This window comes from Melopsittacus undulatus, chromosome 1 (genome assembly GCF_012275295.1).
Source record: "Melopsittacus undulatus isolate bMelUnd1 chromosome 1, bMelUnd1.mat.Z, whole genome shotgun sequence".
Taxonomy (NCBI): Eukaryota; Metazoa; Chordata; class Aves; order Psittaciformes; family Psittaculidae; genus Melopsittacus; species Melopsittacus undulatus.
In genome coordinates, this window is record NC_047527.1 from 91,404,902 (window position 1) to 91,424,084 (window position 19,183).

The 19,183-nt window shown below is 41.8% G+C and overlaps 1 protein-coding gene across 1 annotated transcript in view; it reads right to left on the minus strand.

Annotated features, from left to right (window-relative positions):
- Positions 1–19,183, minus strand: part of JARID2 (jumonji and AT-rich interaction domain containing 2) — a 217,323-nt gene that overhangs the window by 113,455 nt on the left and 84,685 nt on the right. The window contains exon 2 of the mRNA XM_005149879.3: positions 10,649–10,784. Within this exon, the coding sequence (XP_005149936.2) occupies positions 10,649–10,784 (136 nt within the window). The remainder of the gene's footprint in view (positions 1–10,648; positions 10,785–19,183) is intronic.

Consider the following 19,183-nt stretch of genomic DNA (forward strand, 5'->3'; position numbering starts at 1 on the left):
CAGGAGGGAAGGGAAACAGAGCCCTACTTACAGACTGTGTAAGAGAAATATGTCTCTCTCCAACCCCAGCCCATTCTTGTATGATGCCTCAGTGCTTTGTGCAACTCTCCTGCTTCCTTCTGGCATACAGAGCCAGAGATCCAGGGAAAGCCTGAGGCTTTGAAACGAGATCCCAACATCACAGCAAGGGAGCAGGGAGTCCAAATAAAGAAAAAAAAATCCAGAAGGGGATGAAATTCTTCTTCAACCCTCTCCGTGTGTACCTGCATGTGTACCCATCAGTGCGACCCAGATGGTTTTTCTCAATGCCTTGTACGAAAGGACATGTTTTTATCATTGCTCTAGCACCCTCTTGCTACATTGTGACAGCATTTCTGCCCTGAAGCAGAAAGAAAATTCTCCCGTTGTGAACAAAGGGAAAAAAATCTACTCCTGTGCCATTTTCATCACTTTAAAGTTTCTTTCCACATCTCTCCACATAAACAGTAGGCATGACAAAAACACAAGGGTGCTTTGCAGCCACAGTAAACAGAACACCTTCAAAAACAGTTGGGAATGAATCGTTTTTACCTTTCACAGCATCAAAGATGACAACCATTGTCTGAGAGGTGTTTTAGGAAGAACCTGCTTTTGAGGCATCCTGGCTAAAACAGAGCATGTCAAGGTATGATCTACCTCTAACACAACTGTTTACACATATGCACACGAAGAATAGGAAGAGGCTGAACAGAAACATTTTTAAGGTACCACTACTGAAGCTAAGCGAGGGATGAGTAAATGAAGAGAAAAATGCAATTAAATGCTGATGCAGTCTTTGAGCATTACTTAGAGCAGCTGGCTGAGGCCAAATCTTTTGCAGGAAAAGTGGTTTATCGCCTGGCTTCCCAAATTGCACCAGAGGTCAGCTGAATAGGTTTCAGCTCTGTCCTGCTATGGGATCCTTGGCAGATTGCTCCAGCTGGACTCCTTCCAGCTCATCCCTTTTTCCATTTTAGCATATAGCTTGAATAAAGAAAACAAGATGAAGGCTTTCAAAGATAACGTAGTCTTTCACAAACAGATGCAGAACAAAGCACAGGAAATTCTGAGCAATATAAAAAATGAATGTTGTCTGTTCAAGGCTTATCTGGAATGAGTTAGCCTCTTAGTGGACAGATCTGAAACATCACACAGTCCCAGCTGCAATTGCAATGCTAACAGTCTTGTGAAGGGAGAAAACAGGATGGATAAGGGTAGCAATTTAGCTGCCTATAGCTCTCAGAACTAGAAACTCCTTCATACGTACCAGAAACAACACTCGCAAATCAGGCTTGTCACTGTAATCCTGTCACCCTAAACACAAGGCTTCTTCTGTATCTACACCTTTGACTGGACTCCCCCTTCACGGTATGAAATTCACTTAAAGTGGAAAATAAAGGACATCAAAGGCAGGTTATAGAAACGTGTACTCAACTAATTCTGGATACAACATCACATTAACTGCATGTAATAAAATCTATGCTAGACAGACACACAAAAAAGATTTTCAAATGCATATGCATTTATTACGATGCAGAGCAATCTGCTGTGACTTAACAGTATACGTGCTGAGCTATATTTATTTTGGGGGAAACACTCACCCACAGGCTCTGGGAAGTGTCTGCTATGTGATGAACCCCTCATCATCACAGCAATCAAAAGACAGCAGTTATTTCAGCAGTTTCTTGGAGATTTTCAGTCAGAGAGATCCCACCAAAACCAAACCAAAACATGGAGCGCAGACCGATGTCCCAGGCTCTTACGAGCTGTGAAATGAACGCTAGCAATTCCTGAAGTTTTGTTGCTCAAAAAGGCAACTGATTTTCTTGCTTTCCACAGCATAAATGTTACATTCAAGTGTGTGTTGATGACACCTAAAATAATGAGATACAAATCTATTGATGTTTTTGGTTTACTCCATGTCACTACAAGGATCTCCAAATCCATTCTGACTGGCAATCAATCCGCTTAACAAGTCAAAGCCTGGAAACACGGGTAATGACAGGTATTTGAGGCGAAAAGTAAGGTGCCTTTGCAGCTGTATCAGGCAACTTGCACAAGTGGCTACTGTGCCCATCAGCAGTTACAGCCATCTGTCACTAACCTCTACTTTTCTTTTAAAACCACTTTATTGCCAGAGTTAACACAACAAGGTTTACAGCACACATGACATCTGCTCTGATTAAACAGTCTAATGGCCTTAAGAACATCCTGCTGGACCCAAACAGTTCTCAAACTCTTTCCACTCTTTCAAATAGCAAGCCCCTTCTAAGAGGCCCCCCACGTCAAGGAAAAACTGCTGTAGAGGTTGTAAGACACAAGACAGGCCCTTGAAGACAGAAAATGTATTCCCTCTAATACTCTGAAAGTGCTCCATAAAAATGTAGTCTTCCACTAACAGCTCAACACTATAGTGTAGAAATGACTAGCAAAAGCCTTATTCAAAGCTAAGTACACACACAGTTCCAGAAAATACAGTTCCCTGGAACTGAACACAGTAAACTGTATTACACAGACTGTGTATGACTGAAACATCTCTCTGCCATTACTTGGGACACGGATTTTATTCCCTGTTGCATTCCTGTTTTCTTAATAGAGTATGCTATTTCAACAACTGATTTTTTTTCCCTGCTGCTTTTCTAGTTATATTCCTTATTGCCCATCCTTCAAATTAAAACCACTAGTTGTTAAATGCAGTTTCCTTCTGCTAATCAGGGACAACAGGAGAGCAACAGGAATACTGAAATTCAAACCCTCTTTACAACACCTACAGAATGCCACCTGCAGACCTTTGATATCCACAAGAACTTTTTATTAAACCCTAAAACAATAATAATGATGAGCATTGGCCATCAGAGAGAAAGAGGTAGTGTACTCCCCACTCCCATGCCTTTTGAGAAATATTGTCCTTAAACAGAGAAGCACTGTGCTCACTTTGTCTAAGCATACTGCTGGATTGCAAAGCTTATGCAGTGCCTTCTCCACTTCATGTCTGCATTTTGTGCAAGTTTTCCAGTCCTTTCAATAGCACAATCCACCAGGCAAATAATGGTATGGAACTTAATCGTTTACACTACCTTTAACAGCTGTTTAACTTTGGTTTTATCACTTAACAGCAACTTAACAATGGCCAGCATCAACCATCAGTTCTCATCTCAGCAGAGGGTTGGCATGAACTTCATCCAGCCCAGCCTGTACCTTTGAAGGATAATGCTCTAAGCAGATATGGTTTTTAACATCCAAATAAAAATCTAGTCATTAAAAATACCAAAACAAAACTAAACCCAAATTTAAGCCTCTTTATCTGCCAAATAAAGAAATCATTAAGCTAGAACACAAAGTGGTGCATCTCACTTCAGATTACAGTAAAAAACCAGCTTTGCTAAAGTTATGTCTCACTCTCATTTCTAAAATAAGCAAACTAGAAATGACAAAAGGTACAATTTCTGTCAGAGCTGCCAATCCTACCGCATAAAACCACCACCATCCTTCCAGCTGCATGTACCAGTCAAAAAGATGTCAGGGTGCAAACTTAGGCTAGTTGGTGACTTTTAGGGCTGCCAAAGACAGAATGAAGCAGTTTCCTTGTCTACACTCAAGAGTGCTCCCCAGACTGCTGATACAAACCAACAAAGCCAAGGCAGCAGCTATGCAGAATGACCCTGACTCAAGGAAAACAAAATAAAACTGTTGTCCCCTGTAGGGTTAAGGCAGGTTTTTTTTCCGCATGTACAGTCTATGCAATGAATTTCACTAGTACATCAGTGGTGGGGGTGTTTTTTCTGCGTGTGGGTTTTGTCTTGGTTAAGAAATACATAAATCTAACACCTTACAGTTGCAAAGCACTTTGCAATGAATTTTTAAGTTGCATCCTTTTTGCTCCTAATTCTGGCAACTGTTGTCCCCTCTAGCATCTAAGGCTGTGACTAGACAAGATGACTGCTAACAGAGAAGCTTGCTACAATCAAATGGGGTGTGTATGGGCTGTATACTTTGGCTCTCCATTTTCCCCAAAATAAGCACTCAGTGCTCCTCTGACCTCTTGATGACACTGTGTAGTTTACTGAACTAGAAGAAAACTATATCTTTTCTTTTAATTATTCTTCTGGTATAGTTTTCTGTATATTAGTACACTGAACCATATGTACTGCATGGGCAGTCAAATGGCAGACAGGACAAGACAGGAGGTGAAAGGAAGGAAATCAGACCCATTAGCCTCTGCTCACCTCCTGCCCACTCTTCCTCACCTTATTTCTTTTAGACCTACAGTAACTCAGACTCTTACAGATTATGCACGCTCCTCTGCAGATTCTTCACTGCCATTTTCTTTTTCCATCACTCACAATTAGCAATATGCAGGGAGGTAAAATTATTTTTAGACTACATTACTTGACTAGAAACACACTCAGGGGCAACAGCAACTCCTTTTAAAAGGCCATGAAATGAATTTTTAAGAATATTAATGATGAAATTCCTGTTTCTCTGGTTAAAAAAATATCCACCTCTGTTACGTCTGACAGAAAACGGATGACGGGCGTCCTGCAAGAGGAAATTTTCTGGCAGTCTTGCCAAACACTAAAATTGTGTTAAGACAGGAGCACAATTTGGACATAATCAAATTGTGTAGAGATCACCGAGGGTGTAATTTGGTCTGCAGAATTTTTGTAAGTTGTGATGATGGAAAAGGTGAAAAGAGCCTGTGTCAGCCGATGAACAAGTGAGACCCTGGCAGGCTCAAATATGAATTCTGTTCTAAAAAAAAACAAAGAAAGGAAAGGAGATTTGGGAATCTTCAATGGAGCCCAATCCCAGCATCCTGTTATTTATTTGTTAAGTCTTTAAATTCACTTGACAGCAAGCACCAAAGTGAAAGTGATGTTTAATGCCATGACAAATCTGCTCAAATGCTTATTTTCAGAGCCTTTAGGTGAAAACATCTATAATCACAGTTTAAAACTAGCCAGAAAGGCTGTTTACTCTGAATGTAAAGAGGAAATATTGCAAAGCTGAAAGAGGCATTTCTGTTTCTGTAAATGCATGTTAAAAATCCACTTACAGACAAGGGTCCTTGGCACAGTTACCATCTTCTCCTAAAGCTTAGGAGACAGACAGACATTACCCACTGTCAACAAATGCAATTTCACATCACTGATGGAGTGAAAAGCTCCCCAGACAAATGTTCGCATAAAACCTCCTTCCAGTACCTAATTGCAACCTTCAAAAATAAGAGAAATTAAGTTACCGGTATATTTGAACCATCATAGTGAATGAAGAGGGCCACTTTGTTGCTCAAAATTAAAGGCTGGTTGGTAGTCCAGCCTATATGTCTGCATCAGGGAGGAAGGAAGGGCATGTGGTTCTGGGTTCATAGGGGCGCAGCTGAGACAACAGCACTTCCCTGAGGACTGCTGTCATCTGCACGAGTGGGAAGGGAAGAAAACAGACATGGCCTCAGCCCAGAGAAGTAGTTGCCGTGATGGCTGCTGAGCCGCTCTCACATATTTAGCTTCTGGCAAATAATGCATGGCACTGAGCTGAAGGATCAGGCTTAGCTGTGCTTAAGCATTTCTACCGCATCTCTTGCAATTTTTACACAATGCCTGGGGTACCACCTACATAGCCAGGGAAAGAAGTTTCTCCAATAAGATGGAGACAGATGAATCCAACCCCACTTCACCCTACACTGGGGACCTCTATTTCGGCATGGCCCACTGGGGAATGCAGACAGAAACCCCTGTGCAGCAAACAGGAAACACTTTAAAATCTGTGCAGCAATGACAAAACCAGCTATTTCCAGACAGCACTGCTGCCTGCCCCAGCCAGCCTGGCCAGCCAGTGCAGCAGCCAAGCAGTGGGCAGACTCAGGTGTCAGAGCAGACTGCTGCTGCTGGGTCCCACACCACAGTCCCACAACATGCTGTCTCAGAGGCTCCTGCCTCTATGTGCAGAGACATGTCAGTTTTGGAAGAAGCAACAGAAGTCCAGCAAACTCCAACAAAAGCCACTTTAGCTTCTGTGTGTGAACAGCTGAGGGCAGGAGCAGATCAACACACTAGGGAGTAAAGGGCACCACAGCTGTCTATGGACCACAGCTACCTCCATGACAGCACTGACATTGTTCCTTCTGTTTAAAGAACACACATAAAATGAATAAATTACTTTAACCACCCTAAATGCAAGGTGAAATCTCACAGAATAGCAAAATTACATGTTTTTACTTATTTCTATTTATTAAACGAGCAAGACTTCCAACTTCTGTCTTGAACCAAAGCATTCCCTCCTGTGCATTTGATTTCCCCAACTAGCTCATGTTTTGCCACAAGCTTAACCTAGCTGGCACATTTGCAAATTGCCATGACACCTTTCTAGGACAAAGTATATCTTGCGAAAATGCACGATCTGCTTGAATGATTCTAAAGTCTCGTTTGTCCTGTCTGTAGATAAACTAACCGCCTTCAACAAACAAGAAAACTTTGGCACTTCTTTCACTTACAAAACACTAGCCCTATCACTAATTTCTTTATCGCAAGTTTTGAAAATGAATTTAAGATTTTACATCATAAAAATTTGCTTTATGATATCTTCTGAGGATACTGGATTTATTCTCATAAACAGAACACAAGCAATAAATACATCTTTCATTGCCCATTTTACAGCCTTATCTCACATTCTAAGCTACATGAGAAGAAAACAATTTCCCACAGGAATTAGTTTTCCTTTTAGAGGAGGATCCTTGAAAACTGGTATCACTATTCCAAACACCAATCCCTATTCTTAAAATCCTAACACAAATGACAGGCAACAGTAATCAAAATCACTAAAGAGGTCCCTCTGGGTTTTCCAGCACATGACCTTGTTTCTATAATCAGAGTTCAGTATCCCATTTAGGGCTGCAGAGGGTTTCTTGACAACCTGCAGAAGCACCTCCCTCAGATTTTATATTCCTGCTGCTGGAGAGGAACTTGTAGCAAACAAAGGCATACTGTAGGGTGTCATTCTGTAATCTGTAAGTAACTAGAGTCAACACAGAATTACAGAATAGTTTGGGTTGGAAGGATCTTGAAGATCATCTAGTTCCAACCCCCCTACAATGGGCAGGGGTACCTTCCACCAGAACATAAACATTCATGCAATATATCCATTGATACAATGGCTGTAATACACCATCGACCTTTCTCTGAAATCGTTCTAGCTGGGAGGAGGGAATAAAAGTAAAGAAAGCAGAAAAACAGTTAAAATGAAAAATAACTTGCAGCACAAACATGAAAGCAAAAATTATCAGGTGAAAAGAAGATATAAAAAGATTAGAAATAAGAAGACCTGCAAACATACCATACCACCCCCAAAAACCCACTACTTTAGTTGGGGATACTTAAGAAACAGGGTTTCAGCCACACACTGAAAATGGCAGGGCTGTTTTCATGATAACAAATATCTTTAATAGCGAGGTGGAGACAGCCAAGTTATTATTATACATATAATCTCCACACATCATTTAAATTTTTATTTATTTATTTATTTTAAATTTTATTTTTCTTTTATTATTCGGAGAGGCATGAAAGTTAATTGTCTCTGTGCCACCACCAGCACATCTTAGAGCCTGCAGAAACTTTAATACAGAAAAGACTCCTGTTAATGGGTTCATCTCTCACATTTAAAATTAACTTGCTTTTCTCACTATCAATCAAAGAGGCACCAGTACTCCAGCTATAAAATCATTAACAATACTACCGTACTCACCATCTGAAATACCACTGACAATCATTTTCATACACATTTAGTTGTAGCTTGGCAAACGCTGGCAAAGCAATTTTTGTAGCATGTTTATGCAACTTCAGCCACTTCAAATCCATAAAAACTTCTTAAAGACATCAGTTGCAAGAGGTTGGTATTTTACCTTCCTCTGTAGCCAAAAATAAGTACTTTCAACTAAAACAAATTATATATTGCAAGTCTATAAATAAATAAATTTCAGGGATGACAGTTATAAAACCAGAACAAAGAAACTCTCTGCACTACAGATGGTGGCACTAAGATCAAATCCTTCTACCTAGCTGTTTGTGGTCCCCTGAACTCTTAGAAGTATGTGAAACCAAACCACATTTCCAAAATGAACAGGAAGCTCAGAGACCTTGAATACCCTTCAGACCCCTCCTTTCCACCCCTGGAAACAGTTAAAATTTGCCAGGTACTAGAAGGTGACTTTCAACAGCTGAAGAAGCAATACCCTTTTAATGTTCACTAGGGACAGCAGCACAAATCCTACACTTTGCAAGGCAAAGCACCCTAACCAGAGTTCAAGCCAGAGGAGCCCAGCTTTACAGAGGCACTGAACACATTTAACTTCAAGTTATTTCAGCTACATTCCCCCCAGATGCCTTCCCCAACAGCTGTGGGTGCTGAATATTAATAAAGATACCACTCACATAAAACTATATTTAACTGCATGCTACTTTTAGGAGTAACGTGCAAGAAACACTGCTCTTACCCTGCATGTTGTAACAAAGGACAAATGGAAGGAAATACTTTTTATTCAAACAATATGAAATCACGTATCTAAGGCTCACCCTTAAAATACTACATTTCCCTAAATTCAGAATAACACAGTAATTTCTCAGGACAACCTGCTTCTCCCTCTGTACACAAAGACCTGTCAATTTGTAAATATATGGCTACAGTGGTTTGGTTTTTTTTTTAAGATTTAATGAACAAATTGCATGTTCAAATTGATTTTCTTAATGTCACTGTACAATATCAATCCTCCTCCCTTTTGCAAACCTTTTTTTCCCCTCTGTACAATGAAACATTCTTCCAAGTATCAGTGGATTAAAAAAAACTCAGCTTTTTGGGCCATGAGGTTGAAATAGAGCAGCACTGAGACAGGACATTTGAAAAATCATTCAAGCAAACAAAAATAGTAACACAGAGTATCATTCACACTGGAAAATAAAACCAACTAAAAACCCCACCGCCAAAACCCCAAAGAACCGATCACCTGCTTCTGCAAAGAAGAAGAAGAAGCACTGACCACAGTTCTCAATGGGAGAGGCGAGCTCTGAAGATGCGATCTATGTCACTACCACAAGAAGCTGGTGGCATAGTCTGTGGCTGGTACCTGCATAAACACAGCATTCCCAGCCAACTCACTTTTTATCTAAGCTTTGGAGAAACTAGACACCATACAAACCTCAGTCATCCTGTAACCTGGCACACCATCAAAGCCTCCTAACATACAATTACTGTGCTTCACGCCTTTAGACTTTTCTCCTTTGACTAAACAAACCCCCCACAATGGAATAAGAAACTTTTCCAAGAGCAACTGTGTTTGACAGAAGATCAATGATGCAGAGGTGTTGGAAGGAAAAAAGCCAGAACTGTTTTGTGAACACCTCCAAGCTTATTATTAGCTTGCTCTTAAAGATAGATGCCCCTTCCCATCAGATCAGTATTTGGTATTATTACTGAACTCAGAAGTCTAAGGTCTTCTTTAACCACATTAAGGAGTTTGCAATTGCTTACGCAATACAGTAACTTCATCATGCTGCCTATAGTCATCCAGCCATTCCCCTAGGTTTTTGTCTTGTCAGCAATAACACTCAGTGAAAATGCAGTGAAATTTGACTCACCATGTCAGGCTACACATAAATATGAATAACCTACCAAGTAAGCACCCAGCTGCTGCTTTAATGCATTAGCACATGTATAGTTATGCACATGCCTAAAAGGAACTGCCATTAACCTCCATAAAGAAACAAATAAGCTCTTGTGACTAAAGAGAAAACCATAAGCCTGCTCAGAAATCTGAATCCTGCCAGTCATCACTTTCAAGGCTCAAGCCAGCATGACAAAGCCTTTTCAGGAAAGGGTCCTGTGTCAGGGAGTGAATCTAAGAGACACACTTTATCTTCACCTCTCAAGACACCATGGCTTTTTATAGCAAGCTGTAAGGGAAAGGAGAGCAACAGATAATAATTGGCCAAAGGTTTAAATAAATAAAATTAAACTCTTTTCAACCCCCTGCCATCAGGCTTGTCTGCATCTCCTTTCAAAACCTCTAAACAACTGCTCTGTGAACTGCTAAACTAGGGGAAACCAATGTTCCAGCATTTGTGTCCTCTCAATCCTTGTAGTCTTTTTATGTAAGCCCTGTGCTACTTCACCTCTAGACAACAGGCAGTGTGGAATGATACCACTCCAGAGATACAGATCCTGGTTAGCCAGTTACTTGCATCCAAATGACATCGAGTAGATAAATTCCATCCAACTGACCTCCCGCAAGACAACTGAATCCAATAACATTTAAATGGATACCTTCTCTGTCGACATACTCAGCACATCAAGGAGCAGTCTGACCAGAAGTGCCTCCTTTTCTACTGAGTGACGTCCTGTCCCTTGTCCTCCTGCCTGACACCTACCCTCCACCCCAATCCTGATTCCAACTGGTTCGCCAGAAACTGAAACACATGGAATGTTGAACCTGGGCATTTTATGCACTTCAGAAACAAGTTCTGTGCAGATCAAAAGAACACAGTGCATGCTCAATGGTGCACTGGTCTCCTTCCTCCCTACAACAGAACCAATACATTGAAAAGGACAGAGTCCCTCCAGTAGTATTGCAGAGGCAGCTCACCGTTCACTGCCTTGAGGCTCCCACTAATGCCGTCACCATGCTGCCGCTTCTGTGCGTTCTTGAACTCTTTCAGAGATAAATAAAGGACCTTCCGCACCACCCTCTCTTCTGACCAGGGAATCCCATCGCTGTCATCCTAGAAGAGACAGAAATTGAAAATATATTAGTTGTGTGCATTTGAAACTAAACCAAAACAAACAAAACCCCAAAGCCTAAGGCTACACAGATTATTTTTAATAATAAAAAAAAGCTGTAACAGAGAACAGAAATATAACTATCATCACCAAACTGGAGCATGAGTCCCTCTAATACTTTATCTTACAAACAGCAGTAGCTCTGTACCAGGTGTTAAGATAGAAGGCGAAACTTATCTGTTAAAATCCTCATAAGGACTTGCTTACAGAGAAGTTTATCACAGCCAGGAAGGGCTCTCTCTGATAATTTGGGGGAAGACCCAACTAAATTGAATGTTGCATAAATTTAAGAGGTTAAGTTTTGTGAGTCAATTTCTCTTGTTGCCATTTCGGCCTTGATTTGTGCCTCTTGGCTTAGGATTTTTTTCCCCCCCTTCTGGTTTAGTGATTTGCATTTATTTAAAATGTTACAACGAGGCTGTACATTGATAACATGGAAGTTATTCTGAATTTAACTACGGATAAAGCCAAGTGGAATTTGGCCCATAGGGTATATGTTTTCTACTTTATTATTAGGAGACAAATGTTATATTGTCAAAAGGAATAGTAGCACATGTCATACTTGGTACTTGCTTTAGTTAAAAGATTAATTCCCTGGAAAAGCATTTCCCCAAAGCCTTTAGTATTCAAATAAATTAAGTCAGCAAATTGATATAAAGACATAAGTGAGATCAGGTAAGTCATATTTTCATAAGCCCTATAATTGTCTTGGGGTCTTTAAAAAAATCATAATTTGAGCATTTTTGCCCTTGAATTCCTCAAGGGCTACATCATTGCCAAGCAAAAAAATTAACATTTCTAAGCAGACCTTATTTAGGTAATGTACCACAGCATACTGCCATGCAGCACTGGAAACCCAAAAGCCTCATCAACGATTCCCAGCAGGAGGCAGAAGAGTTTACACTATCCCATGTCAAAGAAGTGACCAATACAATCAACTTGGGGGGGGGGAAGATGAAAAAAAAAAAAAGACCACAGTTTAGGGTGACCATTGATAGCTTTTTCTTTGCTCCTCTAGTATCTTAACAGGCATTCAGCTGCTGAATTGTGATCAAAAACATCATATTCCCTCCACTCCTCCAACACTCCCCCCCCAGTCAACCTTATATGGCAAATTACTTGGGAAGAATAAAAAAAAAATAGGGCAACACAATGAGCGCAGTGAAAGCAGCCAGTGCGTTGGCAGCAGGATGTACATTTCGCATAAGGTACAAACTACTATACTTTGAAGAAGGCTGAGCTATGCCCAGGGAAGCTTTAGAGTTGAGGCAGCTCTGGGCCAAGAAAGCAAGTTTTGTAACTCAACACCCACAGCAACCAGAAAGATAAAAAAAACCCCATCTCCAAGCAAGCAGTTTAAAAGGACTAGTACATCCAGCTATTTTGTCAACAGAGGTTTACGCAAGCAACTCCAGCTTGTCGTTTTGCTGCCAACTTAACTTCAGCTCTAACCAGAAGTGACACTAAACACGAGAGGGCTGCAGCCTACACGATTTTAACAAAGCTTGCCCAAAGACGCCCCATTTACATTCCCACCACTAAGGGCCTGGCAGGACATCACACATTTCTGTTTTCACAGAAACTACTTATTAAATCCCCAAGGGAACCATTCTCAGATAGGAAACAGCCATAAGCACCTCCAGCAGCCATCACCTTATGGACACAGACCTGCAGACACAGCTTGCTCCCTTCGCCAGCATTTGTACAAATTTCCCTAATATGATGGTCAGCAAATGTGAGGAAGAGGATGAAGAGTCCTCTGACCAGGCACAACACCCCAGGCTCTGAGCCTAGACAAGTTACACAGAAACCCTAACAAGAAGTAACATCATCCTATATTATAAATTCTTTAAGCCAGGCACACGCAAGACGTGTCAGGATCGAGCCCGGTTAAAGTAAGGTGTACTCAGAGACATGCCACTTTCCTTAGGCCCTGTCAGCCTCAGGCTGCTCTCCAGTGAAACACCAGGCCTGCTCTGAAGCCACAGACAAATCCTTCCTCCACCAGATCGTGTTGCATGAAAACACCCATTGGTTCCTGACCCCACTGGCCCTTTTATCCCCACTAAAAATACAGCAAAAACATAGGGAACACAAATAAACTAATCCCACTTAAACCTACTTTGTCAGGACAGCTCACAGCAAGCAGCATATGGCAGCGTTCACCATTTCAGTACTGAGGGGGTGAAGCCTGCTGACAGAACTGATCTTTACACAGGCATGTGCTGACCATGTAGTCGACTGCAGCAGGTAAGGGACCACTGCCAGGTAGAACCGATGGCCTGGGACACACCAATTATAGTCCCTCTTGCAGGAGGGAAGGAGATTACGACTTGGGCCTATGGTCTAGGCCACCCTCTCAAAGTATTTCTGTGAACAGCCTGAAGTCATCTCCCTCTCCCCAGACAGCATGCTGTAAATACAAGCATAAGGAGTGCAACCCAGCCCCAAGTTTTCTGAGGTACACAAGCACCCAAATGTGTTCCTGCTGTCAGCTCGAGGCTCCCGCCCTGCTGCAGCAGGCACTCCCTCCCGCCTTCCCCAGCGCGGCCATAATGCCACCAGCAAAGAGATGGGTCCCAGGAGGCAGGAACAAAGACCTCCCTCAGCACCCCCTGAAGCAGCACAGCAACGTTTCACACCACATTCACTTCACAGAGCTGTAAAACTCAAGATGAACCATACTGGCTTCATCCCGCCCTGTAACAGCAGCACTGTCAACTGAAACACACGTGGTGGAGTCTCTCCACACCAAAGCTCCCACCAGCCCAGTTGTGCTGAGGCTGCAGCCACTGCTCTGCTTACACTGCTCTGTTGTGGGCTTTCCCTGCACCCATCACTCTGCTTGAAAAAGGGCCTCAAGTTCCCCAACACTGTGTTATCCAAGGTCAGTAAAATCAGGGGCTAAGCTGCTACCAACACTCGCTCCATGCAGGAGGAATAAAAAGGTTTCACAATCATTGACGGCATCTTCCCCTAAGCCTGCAGCACAAAAGCAGCCGCAAACCGGAGAGCAGCTGACTCGGAGCCCAGCTGAGCTGCTGCTCTGCTGGCAATGCAGCTCCAGCTCCCGACACATTTAACCATCATTACATGGGTCAGATCATCTCTGCCTCGGCACTCCAGTGGAGGGAGAGCCACCATGTGCCCCGCTCCGCACTCGCACCACCACCAACTGTAAGAGTTACCTCACTTCAGCAAAACAACATAAACACACCCGCAACTGTTCAGAAATATCTTCAAGTGAAACCCTGAGGAATTTAATCTAAGTAATCTCTGAAAAACAAACAACAACAAAACCCGAAGCCCCTCAAAGGGTCTGACTTGATCGCTGTCTTTAAAGATGTCCGCAGGGAGTAGGAATTCGATAATAGATGGTTCTGGGGCTGGCAGAGAGGGGTGTAATAACATCCAACAGCTGGAACCCGAATTCAAAAAAAATGTAAGAAAGAATTAAAGAACTATTTCTGCAACTGTGCAAGTAATTAGCCATTGAAGCAACTTACAGGGACCTAATGAATTGTCCATTGTTGACTGAAACTCAAAAAAGGACTGAGTAACATCTTAAACTGTAGGTTCATCACCACAAGCCCACAGCTCTCCCTGTACAGGTAGGACAAGATGGTCTCTGACTCTCAATCTGACAGTAAGATTAGCTTATGAACTCACTAAAAAAACAACAGACGTAAGCAACCAGGGAAGTCCTGGGGCAGAATTAAGAAACAGAAGTGCATCATTTACTGTAAACTGCTAAAAAACAAAAATTCAGGCCACCTTCTTTGTTACAGGGTTTCGGGGAACCACACATTGTACATTTATAGCTGAACTTCAGCAACCAGGGCAGCCAAGCAACAGGTCAACAAGTTCACTGCAAGGGGATGGGGAAGAGGAGCACAATCTCTGTTCATCTCTGCAGTATGCTCCTGCACAGGATGCTACCTCGCAGATAGTAAAGCAGCTCTCTTTCACCCTACCTGTCTGGCAGCTTGCTTTCAGCTCTAAGTTGTAGAGGTGATGCTTGTAAAAAAGGACAACAGGATACTGCGACATATTGCTAACCTAGGAAGAAATACACATATACACACGTGCAGTATATGTGTGTGGTTTTGCTATGTGCATATTAAAGGTATAGAATGTATTTAACATACATTACATATATATTAATGTGGGTGTATACAAACTAAAATATATACATATTAATATGTAATGCATGCACAAATATAAGCATATATATAGGTACCTAGACATAGTACCTGTCAATTTTTAATGTGTATGTATTTGCAATGAGATCAAAATGTGCACCACCTACACCCCTCACCATTCATGTACAGCATAGGCACTTGCTCAGTGCAGTTCAGCTGCCTAGCTTGTATATATGGCCTGCACACAGCCTTCTCATTAAAAATAACACAAACCCCAAAAAAGTAAATCAGACAGAAGCGAGAGGCAGGCTTCATGCCACCTTCCCCATAAGTGAAAGGTCAGCCTGAAGTAGCAGGCACTGCTGCATGCTGCATTGCTCCATGAGAAACAGCAGAAGCATACACGTACACATGACTTCAGCTTCTCCGTTCGTTCATTCATTGCCAGATAGGGCATTCTTTAGCCTTGCCTTAAGCAAACAGGAGTCACAGTTCACAGTGACTGGAACAAGGGAGAACGCACACAGCGCTCCACGCTATTTGTTTTACTTTTATGTAAATACTTTAACAGCAGTGATGGTTTTATTTGAAAAGTCAGGACTTTGTAAGGTACAAAGATATTTATAAGCATGTGTGTTATGACTCAGTGTGGCTGGCATGTTTCCAGCTCTCTCTTTGGGTCTTTCCCAAGCACGCATCTCCTGACCCCATTCTTCATGCCAGGTTGCAGAAAGCAAAACAACAAAACACAAACCCCCTCCTTTTTATTTTTTCCAGCACTGCAGCCAACGCTCAGTTAAAATCACTGTGGCACCCAATGCCCTAAATGAATATGCTTTCATGGTTCAACAGCCCCCGAGAGTCTTTCCCACAAATGTAAGAAGGTCATTTTGAAGCAATGGGAAAAATAAACCACAAGCTTCTACCCTTTCCTCAAGGATATTTTTGAAGGAGAACTATTTCAAAGGGTGTTTTTTTTCTGTTTAGCTAGCAACAAAACAAAAATCTGTCTTTTGCATGAAAAACAGACAACACATTTTCAGAGATCATACAAATTACTTTGCAGCTGAAGGACCAAGACGGAAATGTTTGTTTACTAGATGCAAGACCTGCAACAGATTTTTGCCTTTTGGCTGTATATTATCAACGAAAAACAGTTATACCTGGTTTTCCTCTAAAAGCCAGACCTAAGAAATTGGTAGAAAACCTAGACACCTCCCAAGGCTGAAAGAGATCTTCTGTGCAGTCTTGGGTGAGCTAGCACTGCTAACTGCAATTAGTACGCTTATTCATTTACAAAGCCCACTTCCTCAGTATACATATGGCGGGGTGTGAACCTCAAGAGAAAGTGCAAAGCACTGTATTAACACACGCACTTCCCCTATTGCATTGGCAGAGGTCTCCATTGTATCGCAAAGTCCCATCAACTTTCTCACCACTCCGAGCACATAGTACTTACAGAGGAAAACCAGTCAGTGCAAATGGGCCATTCCAGGACCAGATGGCAGAAGCTCTTCTCAGCAAAAAGCCTGAACTTCCAGGGTAATGATTTGAAACCAGACTCTGAAGCTATATAAATAAAGATTTTTTTGGGTCCTTCTGGCAGCTATCATGCTGCTTGAACTTCTACCAGGCAAGCACAGCATTGTGCAAACTGGATATATCCATATATACCCACAGTAATATCCTCGCAGTCTTTTGCTTACTATCAAGGTCCCTCCACTCCCTTCTCCTCTCAGAATAAAGTTCACACTTATTTAATATCTAACCTTTTAATCAAGCTTAAGTATCTAGAGAGGATGTAGCAGCTTCTCATTTAAAACAAACTACTTATATTCAGTGAGAAAAAATAAAACCTCATGAATGGCTTGAGTTGATGAAGATTGATACGGCTTGGAGACTTTATAGTACAGTGACTCATGCCTTCTGGAAAACGTAATCTGTTCTGTCTGTTTAGGAAAATAGGTCATGTTTTAAAAATGTGCTAACTAACACGAAGAAAGAGGAAATTTTCTTTATTAATGGCTCTGTTATAGCATTTAAGTGTATCTGGTAATTATAGCAACTTTTTCCCTCATGCTTCCAGAAAACTTCCCCAAAGAACTCACATTACATTACAGCTGCTGACTAGCACAACCAATGTTTAACACAGCAGAGAAACGATGGAGGAAAACACAAATCTCTCTTCTTCCTGCTTTAGCACTAGCACTTCTGCTACAGCTTTCATCCCCTGCAATTTCCCATTGGTTTACACTTACTAGCAGTCTCCTGCTGCATAGGGGATTGCCTTTCCTCCCTTCAGACACAATTCTAAGAGCAGCATGGGAGAGAAACGTTCTGGTTTTTGGGTCACTGAAGGCCTTGGGCACTTTTGAGCCCAGTGATTTTCAAATTGCTCTTGCAATAATTCATTAGGGTAAGAGAGTTACTGTCAAATTTTCCAGGCTTCCAGAACTGAGGACTAAAGAACAGTTCCTAAGTTTATCTTGGGCCTAATAATGAACACGTTAAATGAACACCTAATATAAAGTGGGTTCATGTGCCAATAGTTTCTTTTACATAAACTCAGAGGACTCAGCAATGTTTCTGCTCCTCTAGAAAAACTACTCAATATGAAACTAGTGAAAGCTTACAAGACATCAACTGTTTCCCATGCTGGTCTGACAAGATAAATTTAGAGGAAAGAGAGATCTAAAGTTTCCAAATATATCAACTTACAGCAGGACTTCAACTTGAACCACCTCTCAGAGACAGCAGTGACGCCATAACTATGACTTTCCTAGGCCAGGCATCTAATAAACCATTTTGCAAGCAGAGCATGAGAATTTCAAGCTCTGACAGGAGCTGGAAGCACAGAGAAGCAAGCCACAAAAAGAGTGGCAGAGTGCTGGAAGAAAGAGGTGTGAAGGTGCAAGATAATTAATCAGACTGGCAGAGCAGTTTCCATAACTGGCTTACATGAATTCACCTGCCACATGGGATGCACCTGCCCTATCTGTGATGCCAGCATTAGCCCTTATGTAGCCATTTAACCAGCTTGAGAAAGGAAAAGAGGTGAAGTCTCCCCAAGACAAGAAAAACAATAATTTTCAACCAGATCAGGTCCCTTATTACTGACTACATGGCTGTATGGGAGGTACTGCTGGGGCAGAGAGAAAGGCAGGATTACCCCCTTCAGCAGCAGCCCTGCTTGGAGGGATGTAAGCCCATCATGACACCAAACCACGATGTAAGAAAGGGAGGGCATCACACACAGCATTCAGGACGTTAAAACCATTTGCTGTAATGCAACTATTGTAAACCCCAAATATCTCACTGCATTCAGATGAACCATACTCAATTTCTCCACAATGAATTATTCACTTCAGGAGAGTGAAAGGGAAATACCAGGAGTGCAGGGTGGGGATGGTGGTGTATATCTCTTAGAGGGGCAGGGACTTCAGTGTTTCAGGTAGGCCACAACCTGACAAGATACAATTTCCTGTTTGACCACTACCTGTAGACAATTTGTGCAAAAGCAAAAGCACTCAGTTGATAAATAGGCTCCTTACTTGGTGCTCTCTTCAAAAAAAGGGAACATCTCCTAAACAGCACCTTGAATTACCTTTGAAAGGTAATTCATGCCTTTCAAAGGAAATGCTGCATACAGATACATGCCTCCCAGGCAGAAACCAGATTAATTTAAGCATCATCTCCCATGTAGCTAAACAAGCCTAAATCCTTCTTAAAAGAAAAACAAATAGACCTGATGGGAGATACTCAACACTGCACACCTTAACTTCTCTGAAACACCATGAAATAATGTATACTTATCTTTGATTACAAACTACTACAAAACTGCAGCTGAAATTGGATTAGAAACTTCTGCTGAAAAACAATTTATTGCGTAACACAACTCTGACAGCCGGGGTTTCTGACCACCAACTGAGCCTTTATAAAAGGCTGCTGGGCAGCTGCCAAACCATCTCTTTGAGTCTTGGCATGTCGGACATCTGAGACAGTAGTCAAGGCAGCCACATGTCCTGTGCCATCCACAGCCCTGCACTGTTACAATTAAATGGTACTGTCAAAGAGTCAAAGAACAGAGCAGTACGAGCCATTAAACACACGAAGGTAAAATATCTCCTGCAGCTGTGGATCTGACGACTCTGATCATGCTGCAGAAGACCCAAGAGCCACAACAGGAATTTTTCAAGATC